General features: G+C 42.2%; 1 protein-coding gene across 3 annotated transcripts in view; it reads right to left on the reverse strand.

Moving 5' to 3' along the window:
• Positions 1 to 21,033, reverse strand: part of MDFIC (MyoD family inhibitor domain containing) — a 128,999-nt gene that overhangs the window by 9,369 nt on the left and 98,597 nt on the right. The window contains exons 4-5 of one of the 3 annotated variants that reach the window (XM_063446871.1): positions 17,836 to 18,111; positions 10,875 to 11,175 (exon numbers count right to left, since the gene is read on the reverse strand). In XM_063446871.1, the coding sequence (XP_063302941.1) occupies positions 10,904 to 11,175; positions 17,836 to 18,111 (548 nt within the window). In that variant the 3' untranslated portion in view covers positions 10,875 to 10,903. Of the gene's footprint in view, positions 1 to 10,874; positions 11,176 to 17,835; positions 18,112 to 21,033 lie in introns of those variants that run through there. The other 2 variants (XM_063446870.1, XM_063446872.1) reach the window with 2 other exon arrangements.

Below are 21,033 nucleotides of genomic sequence, written 5' to 3' on the forward strand. Positions count from 1 at the left end.
TGGATATCTTTTTTAAGATATTCTATGGCTAAGTTTAAAACTACAAATAATGTTGCTAGCAGTATGTGTTTACTGATAGCATTTACTGCGGTAGTCTTATTAAAGAAAGTAGAATCAATACTAGATAAAACATTAATCCTTACAAAACATTTTTGACGGAAGAAGAGAATCGTCATAGTTTGGGACTGAACATCAGTATTAGCTCCTTGAGAAATATATAAAATTAGTACAAAGAGGCATGAATTGTTCATGTGTGTGTATGAGGCTGTTGGCCATAGCCTAGGTCAGTTGACCTCACTCTTCCACAGGCCAAATACACTAGCCATATTTATTCCATAACTATAATTATAAGCCACATGACTTAATAGAATAATCCAAGAACTACTTGCACTATGCTGCATTAACTGCAAGAGAATTAAAAATGGTATTTATCACAAATGCTTCACTTCCAATATTGCCTATTAGCTAAACACAACGGATCAGCAGTTATGGTAAAGACCACTGAAAGTCTTAGGAGAACATTCTCACCCAACAGAAGAAGGTACAAACTAATAGAGGACCCAGATCTTGCAGTCTAGAGCCATATATACTGGGTAGTCCAGACCAAAGTCTAATTCTAACAGGATATATTCCAAATATCTCAACAGATGTTCTTGCTAGGCCATTCCATTATCATATAATTTTTTTTCAAGAAAAGTAAAAAAGAAAGTAGGGGTCTGTTGATCAGCTCTCCAATGAGCAAAGGTATATGATGCTGTACCAACATCATTAAAATAACAGAAAACTATTAATTTTTTTTAAAAGCTATCCATTTGTATAACATTATAATGCTTACCCTGCTTCTTTTGCTCCTGAATCCCATTTTTAGCACGAAGAAACAAGAGGAACTGAAATGGCAAGGAAATTAGCTGGCAAATTCTTATGTATAGGTAATTGAAGATCTTTTCCATTTTGATCTAAAGTTGTCAAAGCATATTGCCAGCTCGCAAACAATGTTTAATGAATAGGCCACTTTGTTACTTGTTAATGGATCAGTACTAGCCAGGTATGAAAGAGAATGGGCCAATTTCCCTTGCATTTTATTTGTGCAAACATTTCAAAGCTGACCGAGTGATCAGTTTGTAACTCAATGCTATCTGGAATGTTTTATGTTTTCCATATTTTGCTTGGAATATGGATCTGTAGTAATAACAATACTGACTTAGGTTACATAGGGACAGCAAGGGAGCAAAAAAACAAAACTATCATCAGAAGTATATTTTCCCCTCCGCTAGAGTGTCAAGAGATTAGAATTGAAGAATAAGGTACAGAGAAAACTATACTATTAACGCGTTAAGGACACATGACGGAAATATTCCGTCATGATTCCCTTTTAATTCTGAAGTTGTGTCCTTAAGGGGTTAAAGGAACACTATAGGCTCAGGAACACAAACATGCATTCCTGACCTTGTAGTGGTAAAAACACCATTTAGCCCCCTGGCTCCCCCTTAAAAAGTTGTAAAACTCACCTTTATTCCTGCTTCATACCTGATCAGCCTCCTTGTCTAACATTATCATAATTGATGATCTCAGACAATCCAAAGCATTGGATTGGCTGAGATCATCAATTATAATAATCTCAACCAAGGACGTGGGGCGGGGGTGGATCCAAATGCCACACTGACCAATCAGCATCTCAACTTAGAGATGAATTAATGCATCTCACTGGGGAAAGTTCAGCATCTCCATGCAGAGTGACCCAGGAAGCACTTCAAGTGGCCGTCTTAATGACTGATACTGGAGGTGTCCCTACGGAGCAATGTAAACACTTACTTTTCTGTACAGTGATACCTAACATTTAGACTTCCTTTATTGCACAGTCTGTTTAATTTATAATATCTTATCTTCAGCACTGTTAATAGCCATGACTTTGCAGGAGCCTCTTGTCTGTGATTGAAGTTCAATTTACAGAGCAGGAGATAAAATTTGTAAAGTAAGTAAACATCTGATTTTACTTCATGCAGGGTAGGTGTGGCTAGAGAATTGAGCAGTGAGACTACATTAAGCAAATGATATTTTGGTGTCTACATTGTCCCTTTATCTTTAATTTTTAGGTATCGTTGAATAGCAAATTATAAATTGCATCTTGCCATATTATATCCTTGCTATCTATAATGATATATTTGGATTTTCTGCCAAAATTCATTAGTAGAGAAAGGATTGATAGACTTTGATAATAGCTGTAGTTGGCAAGCATGTCAACCACACTGACTGTTTAGTACAACTTCAAATGATTATAAAAAGAGACAAAAAAGATAAAAAAAAAAAAAATGAGTGAAACTACAATACCATTAGCCTTAACTAGCACAATGTAAAATTCAACGGATGGGAATACAGATTACCTCGAAAGCTGCGAAAACCAATAGCAACACTAAAGGGTTACTGTAACGGAACGCAGTATATTAGTCCACGATATCCGTTGGTATCTTCAGGAAATCCACAGTCAAGACGGAAAGCACGGCAATATTCCCCATCCTCCCAATAACCGGACGAAACACAGTTTGGGAGTCAACTAACTCGCTTTATTCACAGACCTCCGTATTTATGCAGTTCCCCGTGCAAGGGGTTTCCTTACAGTTATTACAGGGGATTTCTCCCATCAGGCATTGCAATTATCCCAACAGGCATTGCTGCACGAGGGGGATACTCCCACTAAAATGGACGATTAAGTGGATTATCCCCTCGTGGAGCAAAACCGACAATTTATACAGAAATCCATATTTTATCCATTACTGCTCGCTTTTAGACGAATGACCGTTCGGTAGATAGCTGGGGTCGGCGGGCACATTTAGTGAGAATACCGCTCCGATCCCAGCTAAACTAACCGAACGCCGCACAAAATACATCCAAACATTGAGTTCGGTCTAAAAGTACCGAACATGTATGGGGAACAGAATGTACTAAACGCGGCACTCCCAATCGCTCTGGAAGTCCAGCGGTGTTCGAATCATTGAGTAGCCGTTTTCGGTTCCAGGCTCTCGACGACCGAACACCGCTGCAGAGACAAAGGATCCAAGATGGCCGACCACCGCATGGTCGGTAGCCGATCGGCGGCCACCTAGGAGAGCCTTTAAGTACCGATTGCAACATGGGTGCAATCGGTTACTTGGTGCCACACGACTGGTGAATGTGTGGTCTACCTGGGGAGCCCGCATTCGTACGGCGAATGGCTGTAACATAGCATTATCACATGTAAAGACTTGCAGTATACATTCAGCCTATGGACAACCTACAATACATATAAGTCAGAAGTGGCTAGGTTTGCCACAATGCTCCCCCAGAACCAAGCCGGCATACACAGTCTGATCCCAACGGATCGGCTTGGGGATGTCCGGGGGAGTACTCACAGATAATTTTTCTAATTCCGTCTGTCTGGATAACCCGTCGGCGTTACCGTTTTGTTTTCCCGGCCGGTAGTGGATGGTAAAGTCAAAGGGCTGCAGCACCAAACTCCAGCGCAACAGCCGGGCATTGTCTCCAGATACACGGTTTAGCCACACCAACGGGTTGTGATCTGTGAGTAAGGAAAAAGGTTGTCCATACAAATACGGCTGTAACTTTTTAAGGGCCCACACCACGGCTAGGCATTCTTTCTCAATGGCGGCGTAGCTTACTTCACGGGGTAATAACTTGCGGCTTAAGTATGCTACGGGATGCTCTCCGCCATCGGCTCCCACTTGGCTCAGCACTGCCCCCAATCCAAACATTGAAGCGTCTGTGTGGACAAGAAATCTTTTAGTTGGATCAGGAGCCATTAACACAGGAGCATTAGTTAGGGCGGTCTTGAGCTGTTGGAATGCCTGCTCACACTCTGGGGCCCAGACAACCAGTCGAGGAAGGTTCTTTTTGGTCAGGTCCGTCAGGGGTTTGGCCAGGGTACTGTAGTCGGGTACAAATTTTCTATAATACCCTGCAGTTCCTAGGAACGCTAGCACCTGGGTTTTGGTCCTGGGGGTAGACCACTTGGCTACGGCCTCAATTTTGGCTGGCTCGGGTCTCTGTTGCCCACACCCTACTCGGTGTCCTAGATACTGCACCTCGGCCATCCCTATGTGGCACTTACTGGGTTTTAGCGTTAACCCAGCTTCCCCAATACGGTCTAGGATCGCCCCTATATGTTGGAGGTGATCTTCCCAGGTCTGGCTGAAGATGGCTATGTCGTCCAGGTAGGCACAGGCATAGTCCTGGAAGCCGTCCAGTAGCCGATCTACCATCCGCTGAAAAGTAGCCGGAGCGTTTTTCATCCCGAAGGGCATGACCTTGAACTGGTACAGGCCAAACGGGGTGACAAACGCCGACTTGGGGATGGCATCATCGGCTAAAGGAATCTGCCAGTATCCCTTACATAAGTCAATGGTAGTGAGATACTGGCCCCGTGCCATCTTATCTAGCAGTTCGTCTATACGGGGCATCGGGTAGGCATCAGACACTGTCTTGTCATTCAGCCTCCGGTAGTCAACGCAGAATCGGGTCGTGCCGTCCTTTTTGGGCACCAGGACTACCGGCGATGCCCAGGGGCTATCTGAGGGTTCGATAACCCCTAACTGCAGCATTTCATCCAGCTCGGCCTTCATATGGGTCCGGACTGATTCCGGAACCCTATATGGTGCCTGTCGCATAGGTAGCTGTCCCGGGGTTTCAACTCGGTGGGTGGCCAGCGGAGTGTACCCAGGTAAATTGGAGAACGTAGCCCCTTTAGCTACGATCAGCGCCTGTATCTGGGCACGCTCGCGAGGGCTTAGCCGCTCCCCCAGTTGAACCCCCCGGGAGGGCTCTACCGGCTCTTCCGGTTCTAGCAGATCAGGTAGTGGCAAGTTCTCCTGATCTTCTATGGCGGAGGCACAGATTGCCGTCACATCCTCTATCCGCTCGTGGTAGGGTTTAAGCATGTTGACGTGAAGCATGCGTCTCTTCCCCACCCCGGAGCAGGGGCCAATCACATAGGTAGTGTCGCATCGCTGCTCCACTACCTGGTATGGGCCTTGCCAGATGGCCTGCAGCTTATCTGTGCGGACAGGTTTTAAAATTAAAACCTTCTGCCCCACTTGAAAGCTGCGGTCCCTGGCTCCCCTATCATACCATCGCCGCTGACGTTGTTGGGCCGCCTGGAGGTTGGTGTGTACAGCCTGGGTTAGCGCCTCCAGTCGGTCTCGGAACTCCAGTACATACGATACGATAGGGGTTTCGCTAGCGATACTCTCCCCCTCCCAGTGCTCCCTAATTAAGTTTAAAGGTCCCCGTACCCTTCTCCCAAACAGTAGTTCGAATGGGGAGAACCCGGTCGATTCTTGGGGAACCTCTCTATACGCAAAGAGCAGGTGAGGTAGGAACCTCTCCCAGTCTTTGTGGGTTTCCCCGAACGTCCGAAGCATCTGCTTCAGCGTCCCATTGAATCGTTCACATAGTCCCTTGGACTGGGGGTGGTAGGCTGAATTGACTATGGACTTAATGCCACACACCTTCCACATCTGTTGGGTAACCTCAGCAGTAAATTGGGTACCCCGGTCGGATATTATTTCCTGGGGAAACCCTACCCGGGAAAATACTTTTATTAGAGCTTCCGCCACGGTTTCAGCGTGAATGTCAGAGAGGGCTACCGCTTCGGGATATCGGGTGGCGTAGTCCACCACGGTTAAAATGTATTTCTTCCCAGAGGGACTGTGTTTTGGCAGGGGCCCTACTATATCTACTGCTACCCTGCTGAAGGGTTCGGCGATAATGGGAAGGGGGCATAATTTGGCCTTGTGGAGATCCCCTCGTTTCCCTACTCTCTGGCAGACGTCGCAGGACGTGCAATATTGCCGTACATCCTGTGAGATTCCGGGCCAGAAAAACGCGTGCGTTAGGCGGTACCGGGTACGGGTCATCCCTAGGTGTCCTGACAAGGGGATATCGTGAGCAATTCTGAGCAGCTCCTGCCGATACTTCCGTGGTACCACTAGCTGTTTGTTTGTCAAGGTGACAGACCCCCCCACGTCCTTGGCCGTGATACGGTACAGTAACTCTTTTTCCCACGTGTAGTGCTCCCCCTCTAGCCCGGTCTGGTCAGCTTGTGCCCGGTCCCTATAGACTTGTAAAGTGGGATCGGTCTGTACTTCAGTGATAAAGGTAGTCGGGGTATCCCAGGATATGGAAGTCGGGTGAGGGTCGTGGTCTCTTACCTGAGCCTCAGAGTGTATCGGTGTAGCCGTGGTGCGCGCCTGTTGCCGTGTGGTTACTGGATGGGCTTCCTGGTAGGGTGCCTGGGGAACAAAGGCAGAGGTCATCTGACCCAAATCATTCCCTAGCACAACATCTGCTGGTAAATTCTGCATTAGTCCCACTTCTACTGTCCCCTCTCCCGCACCCCAGTTCAAATGTACTTTCGCCGTGGGTAGTCGGTATACAGCTCCCCCGGCTACCCGAACAGCCACAGATCCGCCGGTATGCGTGCCCTCTGAAACCAAATGGGGGGCTATCAGGGTTAAGGTAGCTCCCGAATCTCGCAGTCCCTGAACTTCGTTTCCCTCAAGGGTTACCAGTTGTCGGTGATGTTGCCGGTTATCAGTGGCTCGGACCGACATGACTTCGTGTAGTATGCCCAGAGGTTCCTCCGCCTGCACACTCCATAAATCCTGAGTGGCGGGTTCCCTCTGGTAATGGTGAGCAGCCGCCCTGGGTGCGGGGTTTGGACGGCCCTGATTCCAGGTGGGCCTGCTGCGATTCTGGGTGCATTCTCGGGCCATATGCCCCCATTGTTTACAGGAATGGCATTGGATGTTGGCCCGCCCGTTGTATCTGGAAGGTGGCGGTATCTGTCCTTGTGAGGGACGGAACGGGGCAGCGGTGGGCGCTAGAGGTGGTGTAGCGCTAGGTAGTCCTGGGGGTCGGGAGTAGCTTTTGGCTACAGGTCCCTGGGGTCTCCGGGCATCGAAGTGTTGATCGGCCAATCTAGCCGCTTCCGTTAGGGTGAGGGGTTTCCTGTCCCGCACCCATTCTTGCATCTCCGGGGATAATCCATTAAAAAATTGTTCCAGCAACATCAGCTGGCGCAATTCCTCCATGGTGGTGGCGTTGCTGGCCTGGATACACCCTTGGGAGGCCTGATCCAATTTGTGTGCCCATTCTGCGTGCGAATCTCGCTCTGGTTTGCGTAAGTGTCGGAACTTGCGCCGGTATGCCTCTGGGGTAATGGCATACCTCTCCAAGATTGCACGTTTTACTTTGGCATAATCTTTGCTGTCCTCACTGGGTACAGCACGGTACGCTTCGGCTGCCCGACCTGCTAGTTTGCTTGCTAGCAGTTGCACCCATACGGACCGTTCTAGCTCATGCAGATCACACAGTCTTTCAAAGTCCTGCAAGTACCCGTCTATCTCGTCCTTTTCCTCGCAAAAAGCCCTGAAGGCCTGGTACGGGATCTTGGGCTTTACTGGGTTGTAGAGGGACCCTGTGTTTGACTCGGTTCGAGCCAGGGTGTGCTGCGGGCTGTGTGCCATAACATATTCCTGCACATTTGCCATTACCATATTCAACATGGCATCCGATATCGGTTGCGGCAAAAACGCTAGCCTGGTCCTCATTTCTCTTTCATAGAGCGTTTCCTCCATAACTACTGGGGGTGTAGCGCTGCGGGCTTGGTCTCCCTCCATCAGCTCGGCAATGATTGTCGCCTTGTTTTTGCTGCTGGCTACTTTCCCTCTGGCTTCCAGTAGTTCCTTTAAAGTCTGTCGTTTCAGTACGGTATAATCAATCTCCATACGAATTGCCTTTGCTTTCCTCGTTCGGTAGTTCCAGTTACACGAACTCCGTTTTTCGGCTGTAAGGTTCGGATCCCGTCGCTTGCCACCAATTGTAACGGAACGCAGTATATTAGTCCACGATATCCGTTGGTATCTTCAGGAAATCCACAGTCAAGACGGAAAGCACGGCAATATTCCCCATCCTCCCAATAACCGGACGAAACACAGTTTGGGAGTCAACTAACTCGCTTTATTCACAGACCTCCGTATTTATGCAGTTCCCCGTGCAAGGGGTTTCCTTACAGTTATTACAGGGGATTTCTCCCATCAGGCATTGCAATTATCCCAACAGGCATTGCTGCACAAGGGGGATACTCCCACTAAAATGGATGATTAAGTGGATTATCCCCTCGTGGAGCAAAACCGACAATTTATACAGAAATCCATATTTTATCCATTACTGCTCGCTTTTAGACGAATGACCGTTCGGTAGATAGCTGGGGTCGGCGGGCACATTTAGTGAGAATACCGCTCCGATCCCAGCTAAACTAACCGAACGCCGCACAAAATACATCCAAACATTGAGTTCGGTCTAAAAGTACCGAACATGTATGGGGAACAGAATGTACTAAACGCGGCACTCCCAATCGCTCTGGAAGTCCACCGGTGTTCGAATCATTGAGTAGCCGATTTCGGTTCCAGGCTCTCGACGACCGAACACCGCTGCAGAGACAAAGGATCCAAGATGGCCGACCGCCGCATGGTCGGTAGCCGATCGGCGGCCACCTAGGAGAGCCTTTAAGTACCGATTGCAACATGGGTGCAATCGGTTACTTGGTGCCACACGACTGGTGAATGTGTGGTCTACCTGGGGAGCCCGCATTCGTACGGCGAATGGCTGTAACATAGCATTATCACATGTAAAGACTTGCAGTATACATTCAGCCTATGGACAACCTACAATACATATAAGTCAGAAGTGGCTAGGTTTGCCACAGTTACTCTAAGCACCATTCACAGAATTAAAGTGGTCATGGTGCCTGGAGTCTGTATGTGCACTGTTTAACTATGAAATATTGAACATGCAGAGTTTAAACCCTTTTCTGCTGAAGGTGTACCAGTGGCGTCATTGTTGAGTCATTAGCCGGCCTGGAACAAGCCTGTCCTTCTCCCTACATCCCTTAATGCTTCAAAGAGATGGAATGATATAATCAGAGGAGGATAAGGCTAACAGAGAACATGGCCTTGACTCTGGAGAGGAAGGTGAGGTTATCTATATTCCTGTTTTTTTTAGAGTGGGTACAAGGAAGGGTTACTCTAATCAAAAACAGTGTTTTCCTAAAACACTTTTTTTGTTTGGAGTAGCCCTTTAAGGAAAAACACATAAATTAAGGTACTCAGAGATACAAAAAAAGTCTAGCAATAATCCATATGGGAAACACATTCAACCCTCCCCAGTATATGGAAAGGTTTTCAGTATTTTAGCTACCAATCAGTGACAGAACATCTTGCAGTTTGAATATAACCAATACAAACTTTGTTTGAGAATGAGATGGTGGTTCTCAGCCTATGTTCTATGGTGTAGGGAAACAAGGCTTAAAATTCACTTTTACATCCCACTCCAGAGGTGGGGTGGCAGCCTTTTCATGGCTAAGCCCAATTTTGTTTGAGTTGCATCGGAATAGATGGGAGGAATTTTGGAGATGACTATACCTCCCTTGATGTTGCTTTATTTTACCTTTTTCGGTCTTGCCTCCTAACCTCCCCCCTGCTCCACAAGGCCTTCATTTTCCCGTCTCTGTCCACCTTAGCTTGGTTTAGCCCATCCTCAATGCTTATTCCTTCTCTTTTACTCAATTGTAATGAGTCAACAACATTTTGCTAGATTATTTTGTTCTGCCCATATAATGTTCGTTTACTTGTACATTTGAATATTAAGCGACGGAATTTAATTACTTATTACTTATTACACTCTGTTTTTTTCACCAATTTGCATAATTGATGTGACTCATATCCTGTTGGATGTGTCATTCTTCAACCTCTTTTTGTTAATTTATTTTCTGTATTAAATTATGTTTAAATGAAGGTTGCCAAAAACAATGGGCAGCTCTGTACAATGTTACCTCTGCATAAAAGAAAATATTATTAGATCTTGGCAAATCTAAGCTTTGTACAGTTTGCAGGATCTGGATTACTGCATTCCCTCTTGTAGAAGAACAAGTAATAATGACTTTGTACATAAACCTCTTTTTCATTTTTATTGTATTTATATGGCTTATTTATATATAATTTCCTACTGTTTTTAAGTTCCAATATTTGTAATTTGCCTATATATTTATAGAAATCTGCTTTTATTTCGAACTTTTTGTAATGAAAACAAAATTAAGTTTACCTTTAACTCAACTGCAGTTAAAGCATTGAAATACATGCCTATAAACTAAATGCATTAAAATAATTATATTACAAATATTATTATTATTACTTTTTAAAGGCTTAACATTCTCTCAAACCAAAAAAAAAAGCCTATTGTGAATTGTAACTGTACTTCTTATACAACCTACATGCAACCCCTATTAAATTTTTTTTTTATTTTTTTTTTAATTCTTTATTTTTGTGTGCATATGGTTTACAAACATTCCGTCCATGCCCCAACAGCATCGACAGACAAGTAATATTTTTTAAACACCGAAAATAGGTCATAATTCTACGTAAGGTTAAGCGTTTTTCTATAAACAATACAAAGATATATTATAGGACAGCAATGTTTATATAATATACAATTTCAATGCTGAGTTTATATAAATATGATTTAAGGGGGTGAGGGTTGGGATAATTGATTATGAGCATTCTACATATTGGCTAGGTATTATTAAACCTATACAATGAATAGAAGATAATGTGTGCCCGTCAGAATTATACAGTTAAAACATAATTCATGCACTTTAGTCACTGTGTTAGGTTTTACGACAAGAATCATGCTACAGTGTTTAAGCTTACAATTAGTTTTGTGAAGTTCTGGGAAGGGAATAGAAATTAATATTTAATTTTTGGTTAGATGTTTCCATCCATGTAAGTCTCACAGTCAGTGTAACAGTAAATAAACTCACTTACTTAACATTGACCTTGGTCGTCCTTTTTTTAAGCTAGCTATATTCACAGAGTTCAGAACACTCAAAACAGATCTCCAGGCACTCAGCTGTCTCACAGCAAGAATCAAAAAGGGCAAAGTCACAATCAAAGTGGAAGTTGAGGTCCTCAGCAGGAGTTTCCTCAAGGCCCACACAGACACAGGAGCAGTAGCCACAGCAGGTGTTACAGGCCTCATGCAGGCAGGGGGAGCAAACCTGATGTGGGCCAAGGATGAACTCAGTGCACTGACAGAAGAGACAGGCCAGAATCAAAGAAGCACAGCAGTCTAATACAAACAAGAAAGAAGGTGAACTAAAATGATGATACAGAGATATAAGGAAAAAAGCAAAGTAAGAATAAAACATAATATAGCATACAGCTTTCCACCATAAACAGTATATATTTATATATCTCTACCCATCTATTTGTCTATCTATCTATCTGAGTGCTGGTAATCTGGTAATATAGATTAAATATATATATATATATATATATATATATATATATATATATATATATATATTTGTTTTTATTATTTTTTTTAAATAGGAATAATAAAACTGCAGTAAATAACAGTAATACTTACACAGATATTAAAAGTAGAAACAAATAACTATATAATTATTTTAAATGCTTATATAAAGTAATTTATACAGGATACATTTAAAAAATCATTAGCCAACTTATCCGATTTTACAGATGCAGCTTTTATATCTATTCATATGTAAGATAAGTAAAGAAAAACAAAGCTTCCAGTCATAAAGCATAACGTGTTAATACAATATGCGTTGCGTATGTACAGGAAGTTGGGGAAAATGTCTTCTTTTCAGCCTTCCTGGTGGAAAGTGACACTAAACAGAGTATTGGACTCCGCTAAGTTAAAATAAAATATGTATGGATGCATGACTTTCTCACTGGAACTCTGGGCTTGATGACGTGAGAATTGAAACAAGAAAATCATATTGTAGAGATCATAAGGATTACTATGAATGGAAATGTTTGATTAGTGAAGGGAGTAAGCTACTGCTTCCTATTTATTCTAAATACATTTGATCTTATGACTGTGCATTGTCCTCCAACGTGGGACTAATACCACCGATAAGCTCCTTCTTGTGTGGTGACATATTCTTTCTAAAAGCCCCCATTACTATAACTCTGTCTGTCACTAGGAAATAGTCTCCACAATCTCTGCACTCATCTTTACCTTTGGTATCACTTCTGTATCTTTCTCACAACATCAGCCACATAGAACATTGAAACCTTTTTAACAGCTATTCTAACATGCAACTATCTCAGCTACAATCTTCTTTTCCTCAACCTCTCTTTCTCTCTTTTAGTTGTTTCACCCTACACATCCCAGACAGAAGAAAAAGTTAATTACTAAATTATGAATTGCAAAAACCCACCCAATGTGTAGGTCTTCACCACTTTGAGGCTCTCCACCACTCTAGCCATATTCTCTCTCTCTCTCTCTCTCTCTCTCTCTCACTTATAAGAATCATCCACAAATCCCCAATATCTTCACAAACAAAATGAAATATTTTATTTCATACATCACCCAGCCAGCCTCAATACCCATTACCATGATATCTGCAATGTAATAAACACTTTCTCTTGCTTCCCCCTAGACCTTTTTTTTTTTTATATCCCTTATCTGAATCTCCGGTTTCATCAAACGTATGGACAGGGTTCCTAAAATCTACTGTATCCAATGTGTTTCCATTTGTCAAATTCCATTTACCCTTTATCCAGGACTGCAGGACTTCTTGGCATAATAATGAATTATAATAAGTCCATATTTTTTCAATAAGGTGTAAGCAAACTTTGGCACTTCAGATGCTGTGGACTACATCTCCCCTGGTGCTTTGCTAGCATTAATTGAGATGTAGTCCACAATATCTGAAGGGCTGAATATTGCCTACCACTATCATAAGATATGCATTGTGCACTGTTTTGCAAGATTATGGCAACTGAAAAATATTATGTTTGTACATGATTAATAGAACAAGCTATATGTGTAACGGATCACCTGGCACCCCGACTGGGTACCTCCATTGAAGGATGCTCCTAGCGCTTCCTGAGGACTCCAAGCACTGCAGCAGACACCATAACCACCGTAGACTCCTTCAGAGAGCAAAACAGGAACCAGCTATTCCAATAGCTTAGCAGTGATTCAGCAAGAGAATATGACAAGCATAGCAATCCCTTGTAGCAGATTCCCCCAATAAGAGACGACACTCCAAATTGAGGGTAAAGTAGAACTCAGGTTTAATGGCAGGTACTCTGCTTTTATGCAGTGCTCCCCTGCAAGGGAGACGCCCACAGACAATAAGACCACAGACCACAGACCACAGACCAATCAACTATCGGTTACATCCCACATATTCCCTACCCTCTGCTTGGGAGATAATTGAGTTTCTTACTGTATCTCCTCAATTATCTCCAAGCTAAAACTTATAAATGTTTATACATTTTTATAACTTTAAAACTATACATTCAATCTTAATAAAACCCACATATTATTAATCAGCACACTTGAAATGTGAACATACTCAAAAATCATGCAAATCCTTCCATTAGTTCAAAAGTTAGTCGGAAGACCTTTGTGACTGACCGCAGGCACATTTCCATGCCCAAAACAGTTCCACAGATTCAGGCTGTGCGCTCGGTCTATTTCTGCCCTGAAAATAACAAAGTCCCATCTGAAGGCGGCGTTCGAATCGTCGAACGCACTTCGACTTCTGTCGAAGTGTCGAAGTGAAACCGGGGTTGTGTTTCCATGGTGTTATTGTCTACCAGAGGTCTATTTTACACCCAGAAATGACAAAGTCCTGTTCGAACGTGTGTTCAAATCTTCGAACGGGACTTAGTCTCCAGCCGCAGTGTCGAAGCGTAGGGGAAGATACAGGTCACCGCGTTCGACTGGATTAAAATGGCCGTCGCCACGTGTTCGACTGTAATGGCGGCCACTTCGACGACTTCGGCTCTTTGACGACTTCCGCACTTCGACTGCATCTGAAGTGCCAGTTTAAAAGTTGTAATACTGCTCCACAGTATTTAAAGGGCCAGGGACAGCATTAAAATTCATTATGCCCAAATGTAGTTCTTTAAAGGGTCCCATCCTCCCGGGACCATAATCACTGGGCAGGAGGCAAGCAAGCAGTCCCCTCCAGTAAACTGGGGCAGACTCTGGTGCAGGGTCCAGTCCTCTACAATATGCACTACATCTAAAATTAGAATGTGGTCATGGTGTTAGTAGGAGGCATATGGTCCAAAACTAGGGAACCTGAAGCACTTGTGGCTGGTCCTTGTTCACCATATTGCTAATACATGGAATCTATGTAAAACTGATGAGCACAGAGTTACCTGTAAAAACAAATTAGCTATAAGTCACTTACAAGGCCCAAAAGGCAGAAGCAATCATTTTGGTGTTAGTATCTTTTATTCAGAGGGTATATACACCAGATATTTTAACATTTTGACTAGGGTCAATCAGATATGATATACATATAGCACAGGTTAAGCATGTAATGGCACAAGGGACAAAACATTTGATTTAAACATTTGTGGGTATAACTTAAAGGAAAGCCAACACAGTTTGTGTTTATTCTCAATGTCCTGTTTTAACTTATTTCCATAAGACTAGAGAGGAGTACAGGTAGCAATGTACTCATAAACGATAAAACAATTATTTGAATAGCTTGTGCCTTGCTTTTTAGTATTGGACTGCCCTTGTTGGAGAGTTCAGTCAGGGAGGTTACCTTTTGTGTCACTTTACCCCTGCTCCCTCTAGCATGTAAGCTCATTGAGCAGGGCCCTCAACCCCTCCTTTCCTGTGAGTCCAACTTGTCTGGTTATAACTACATGTTTGTTGGTCCACCCACTGTAAAGCGCTGCGGAATTTGTTGGCGCTACATAAATAATAACATAACATATGTCAATAATAAAGCATCCATTGGTAATTGCATACATTAGCTAACACTTGTTTGAGATATGAGCAGAGAAGTAACTTAAGGGAAGGCTATTTGAGTTTTTGCCAATTCACGCCATTCTCTTATTTCTCTTTGGATGATATTAATTTGCAATTATTAGATGACTGCCTACAAAAGCTTGAAACCTATAAGGAATTGATTAAACAGGGATTAGCAAAAGTAGCCATAGTTAAATGAGTATTAAGATAATTTTTTGGTCACATTTGTCAATGATACCTTAACTAGTTATGGAACTGTGCCAGTGATGAACAAAGGACTTTCGAAAAAGCTTATAAAAAGCGATTTTCATGTTTTAAGCCAGTGTGGATTCAGAACACATTCATGTGTAGCAAGATAGAAAAGGATGCAAGTTTTTGGACATCATAAATTTTCATAATAGCATATGGAGGTTTTCACTGAAATACTTTTTCATGGATAATAGAATCTTCATTCGCTGTGCCCACTGTTCTCTGCCAAACAAATCAACTATGCTCTCAGATATCTACCTTACTATTTAACCCTTAGTGTTGTCAATCGAATCCACTGGTTTCCATTAGCATAGTTAAAATGACAGCATGTTTTATTATGTAATGTGTTGACGCATGACCTCATCACACTCTAAATCAGCTACTAGACCTTTTTCTCCTGGGTGGAAGACTAAGGCACTAAAATAGAGGGAATATCACATACACATGTTTTATAAGTATTCTACATCTTGTTACACAAACAGATAATTGTATATTAATGTCCTACTAAAAGTTTTAACACATTGTTTTTATTTTCCCATTTCTCACTCACTGGTCTAGCAATCTATTCGTATGCTCTCTAAGTGCTGTCCTTTGAGGATTTGATAGATTTGTTGGTCTTTTTTTAAGGGAACATTTGCAATGACCTTCAACATGAATGTGTGCATGGCTGTTTCAGGATGTACAAGTGACATGTTGCAGGAATAGATGCTGACGCACCAAAAAACTTTAAATTTCTCTGTTAAGTGAAATTGAGTTGAGGACTTTTAAGGATAGGATTAATTTGCTATATACAGAGAGGGATGCCACTGAATATAGTATAGATTCTGAGAGCATGAGTGAATGCTAAGGACAACAAAAGATTTTGGGGATGGGGGAGGGAGGGATTTGGGGGGCTAATGCAGCAGGTTGGTAATGTCATGAGGTCAAGAAGCCGAGAAATTTAGGTGCATGTGATGGCAGGGACGTACTGTGGGGGTGGCGAAACTGGCGCCTGCCATGGGTGCAGGCCGAGGGGTGGGGGAGCAAAAATGACTTGTCAGAATGACAAGTGATTTTTGCACCCCCTTTGACCTGCGCTCCTGTAGCCCCAGGCAGCGTGCGGCTCCATAAGGGAGCCGCACGCACTGTACACTAGGAGGGGGAGCGCCGCCCCCTCTGGCTATGCGTAGGAGCACCAGGTGTCACTTGACTACCCTGCGCTCAGTGGGACTCACCGCCGGAGATTGACAGCCCCCCCCTCCTGCTATGTCAGCTAAAACAGCAGGGAGGGGGGCCAATAGTATGTAGGGGGCAGAGCAGAGCAGAGCCAGCACTACCATCACGTCAGTCGAAAAAAAGCAGTTGGTATGAATGGAAGGGTTAGAGGAGGGATTATAATTTGAAGAGGTGGAGGCATGGGGAGTAATATTAATATAAGAGCTAGAGCAGGAGTAATATGAATGGAAAGGGTGGGGGGAGTAATATGAATGGAAAGGGTAGGGGGGAGTAACATAAATGGAAGAGGTAGGGGGAGTAATATGAACGAAAGGGGTGGAAGGGAGTAATATGAATGGAATGGTTAGGGGGAGGAGAAATATGAATGGAAGGGTTTGGGGGAGTAATATGAATAAAAGGGGTAGGGGGGAGTAATATGAATGGAAAGGGTGAGGGGAGTAATGTGAATGAAATGGTTAGAGGGAGGAGTAATATGAATGGAAGGGTTGGGGAGAGTAATATGAATGGAATGGTTGGGGGGAGGAGTAATATGAAATGAAGGGTTGGGGGAGTAATATGAATGGAATGGTTGAGGGGAGTAACATGAATGGAAGGGTTGGGGAGAGTAATATGAATGGAATGGTTGGGGGGAGGAGTAATATGAAATGAAGGGTTGGGGGAGTAATATGAATGGAATGGTTGAGGGGAGTAACATGAATGGAAAGGGTGAGAGGAGTAATACGAATGGAAGGGATGGGGAGTAATATGAATGGAAGGGGTAGGGGGGCTATGAGTGGCAGGGGTGGGGGGGGGGTGCTATGAATGAAAATTAATTTGAATTACTTGCTATGAATGGAAAGGTCAATTATTTACCCCACTGGGAAACACCACCAGGAATTAAGAAACCCCTGGACAACCTAAGATTTAGAATTTCTGCTGGATCACCAGGGGTCCTAGCCCCCCCCCCCCCCCCCTGCATAAAAGGTAAGCAGGAGGGCAGCACAAAAAACTTTTTTTACATTTATTTCAGAAATGCAAAATGAAATGGTGAGGGTGGAGTTGCAACATACAAACAAAACCACCTCACCAATATCTCACACAGACCACACACATACGTATTACACACTGGAATCACACACAACATATTCAGCCATTACACACAGCACATCAGCCACCACACACCCACATACATATTACACTCAGGAATTACACACAGCACACTTGGCCACCACATACCCACATACATATAAAATGAGAACGAGTTGTCCTGGCAGCCTGATCCTCCTCCTCTGACATCATTCCCTCTCGCTGCAAGGGGATAGATGTCAGGAAGGAAGAGCTGAGGGAAGAACATAAACAAATAACATAATAAATAACAGACAGGAAAAAGTAACATAAAGCATAGTTTTGTAACATTTTGCCAATGCAAAAAAACACAAAAAAAAAAAACACAGATGTTTAATATACTTCCGAAAAATGTGCTCTTGTAAAGTATCTGCACAGAGTAATTAAATATGGAATTAATCAGCTTACCTTCGGGTGAAGAGGTTGGTTTCTGAGGATAGGCTGAACTTATTTTGCTGTGTTTGCTGCCATCGCTGTTCACAGATAAACTGGACTGAATTTTCCTGTGCATTTTTTGAGAAACAGGAGCGGATAACTTTCTGTGATCTGCAGCAGCATGTTTGACCCCATTGTGAATTCCATTGCTGCTAGTCAGACCTACATGACCATTTTGTATCCTGCCAGTTTCTTCCTCGCTCTGTGTCAGTGCTGAAGTTTTTGGCTGAGGCAAGCGCCGGGGTTGGGCTTAAAGATAAAGAGAAGAGATGAAAAAGATTAAACATGATCCTATAAAACCACAGCCAGAGGATATAGGCCAAAAGATATTTTAGAAAGAAAACAGAATAGAAAGTTTACGAGTGCAACATCCTTCATGTCTCGACTTGGATGTCTGCCCTTTTTTTTTTATTTTATATACTTAGATGTCATTATTGCACTTAAAGAAAAAGGCATGCTATAATTCAATATAAAAAATAAACCATTCAAAAAAATGCATTTAATACTAAATTTGTACAGATTAATATTAATTCACACTCCAGAAAAACAACAATGAAAAAAAAATACCTGGTAAAATATCAACATATCCAATATGGGATATTTACTAAACTAGACATTGAGGAAAATCTACAAGGGTATTGCACATTTTCCAATTAATATATTTTGCACAAAAATCTGCAAATTCCCCTGCTATATTCAAAAAGGGTTCAAAATCCTTGCCTGGAAATTATAGACCTGTGAGCTTAACTTCTGTGGCTGGTAAAATATTTGAAAGGTTATTAAGGGATTATATTCAAGAATTCCTTGAGAAGAACATGGTTATCAGCAAAAATCAGCACGGTTTTATGAAGCACAGGTCGTGTCAAACTAACTTGATTGCATTCTACGAAGAAGTAAGTAGAAGTATAGATCAGGGTGTTGCAGTGGATGTGATCTATTTGGACTTTGCCAAGGCATTTGATACAGTTCCACACAGAAGATTAGTGTTCAAACTCAAGGAAATCGGTCTAGATGAAAATGCTTGTTCTTGGGTAGAACATTGGCTTAAAAACAGAGTACAAAGAGTTGTCGTTAATGGTAAATTTTCAAGCTGGACAGAGGTGGCAAGTGGTGTCCCTCAGGGGTCTGTTCTGGGACCCCTTCTATTTAACATGTTTATAAATGATCTGGAAGACAGCATTGAAAGTCATGTTTCAGTGTTTGCAGATGACACAAAACTTTGTAAAATAATACAATGTGAGCAAGATATTACTTTGCTGCAGAGGGATTTAGATAGACTGGAGGACTGGGCACTCAAATGGCAGATGAAATGTAATGTTGAAAAATGCAAAGTTATGCACTTCGGCGTAAAGAATACACAAGCAACGTATACCCTTAATGGAAGCGAATTAGGGATAACAACACATGAAAAGGACTTGGGAATTGTTATAGACAACAAACTATGCAACAATGTGCAATGTCAATCAGCAGTGGCCAAGGCCAGTAGGGTATTGTCATGCATGAAAAAGGGCATTCATTCTCGGGACGAGAATATCATTTTGCCTCTTTATAAATCACTGGTAAGACCACACATTGAATATGCTGTGCAATTTTGGGCACCTGTTCTAAAGAAGGATATTATGGCACTAGAAAAAGTGCAGAGGCGGGCTACAAAATTAATAAAAGGAATGGAACATATCAGCTATGAAGAAAGGTTAACAAATTTAAACCTATTTAGTTTAGAAAAACGTCACCTGAGAGGGGATATGATAACATTATACAAATATATTCGAGGCCAATACAAACCATTGTGTGGAAATCTATTCACAAACCGGACTTTACATAGGACACGAGGTCATGCGTTTAGACTAGAAGAAAGAAGATTTCGTCTAAGGCAAAGGAAAGGTTTTTTTACTGTAAGAACAACCAGGATGTGGAATTCTCTGCCTGAAGATGTGGTTTTATCAGAGTCCATACAGATGTTCAAACAGCTACTAGATGCATACTTGCAAAAACAGAATATTCAAGGATATAATCTTTCCGTGTAGGGTAATAACTGCTTGATCCAAGGATAAATCTGACTGCCATTCTGGGGTCAAGAAGGAATTTTTTTCCAAGCTTGTTGCAAAATTGGAAGTGCTTCAAACTGGGGTTTTTTGCCTTCTTTTGGATCAACAGCAAAAAACATATGTGAGGAAGGCTTAACTTGATGGACGCAAGTCTCTTTTCAGCTATGTAACTATGTAACTGTGTAACTATGTAACTATATAATCCCCTCTATTTTGTGTAATAATGTAGAATAAGCTTTCCAAATGATTTCACATTATGAAAAATATTTAAAATTATTCAATATTTTGATACTCTTGATATATATATTAATACATTTTCTTTTATATTTGATGTATTTTTTTATATATCAATATGTTGAAAAAAATTTTTTTACAAGTGTATCCTAAATATATGAAATCATTTGGAAAGCTTATCCAACAACATTAAATCAACTTTTGTACATTGGAAAAAAATGTAGGCCAAAAAAATAGTCTATGTTCACACCTACTTTGGCCTAACATTTGCAAATTTGGTTTTAATTCTCCACTGATCATTGTAGTGAATTAACAGATGGCTCGATAGTTATTTTCTCAATTTCTTCAAAAGACTCCAGTGTAACTATGAGCACTCAACTGAAAAAAAAAATAGTTTTCCTTTTGCAAGTGCAAAGCAGAAAAAAAAATCAACATTTTGCTTCCAAAACCTAAAAAGGTTTTAATTGTGGGAAATGTCGAAGCTGTGTTTTCTCTGGCTAGCATGGTTCAATCAACACAGTGAAAATCAACAGATCGTCTAACACCACAGGTGATACAATGAAAACTAACAGAACTAGCGCTGTTCAGGACTGATTTTGTTTTTAAAGGGAAATATAGTTACGTAAGTATCAGGTGGTCGTTGCTTTAACTGTACTGGGAAATCTTCGGAAATAGACTGGTCTAAACAACATACTACGTGGAAGGTTGAAAAATCACAGCTCCCAGCACTGGGAGGTAGACAAGAGTGCATTGGGTCAGTAGAGGACATACAAGAGACACTGTGTGATCCAGGTACCCAATGTGCAGAGCCGTGTTGAAGTGATTCTGGGTTCAGTTTGCACAGTGAATGCAAGTCTAGTGATGTGCTCATGCTGCACTTACAAAGAAC

The sequence above is a fragment of the Pelobates fuscus genome, chromosome 3, assembly GCF_036172605.1.
Source record: "Pelobates fuscus isolate aPelFus1 chromosome 3, aPelFus1.pri, whole genome shotgun sequence".
Lineage (NCBI taxonomy): Eukaryota > Metazoa > Chordata > Amphibia > Anura > Pelobatidae > Pelobates > Pelobates fuscus.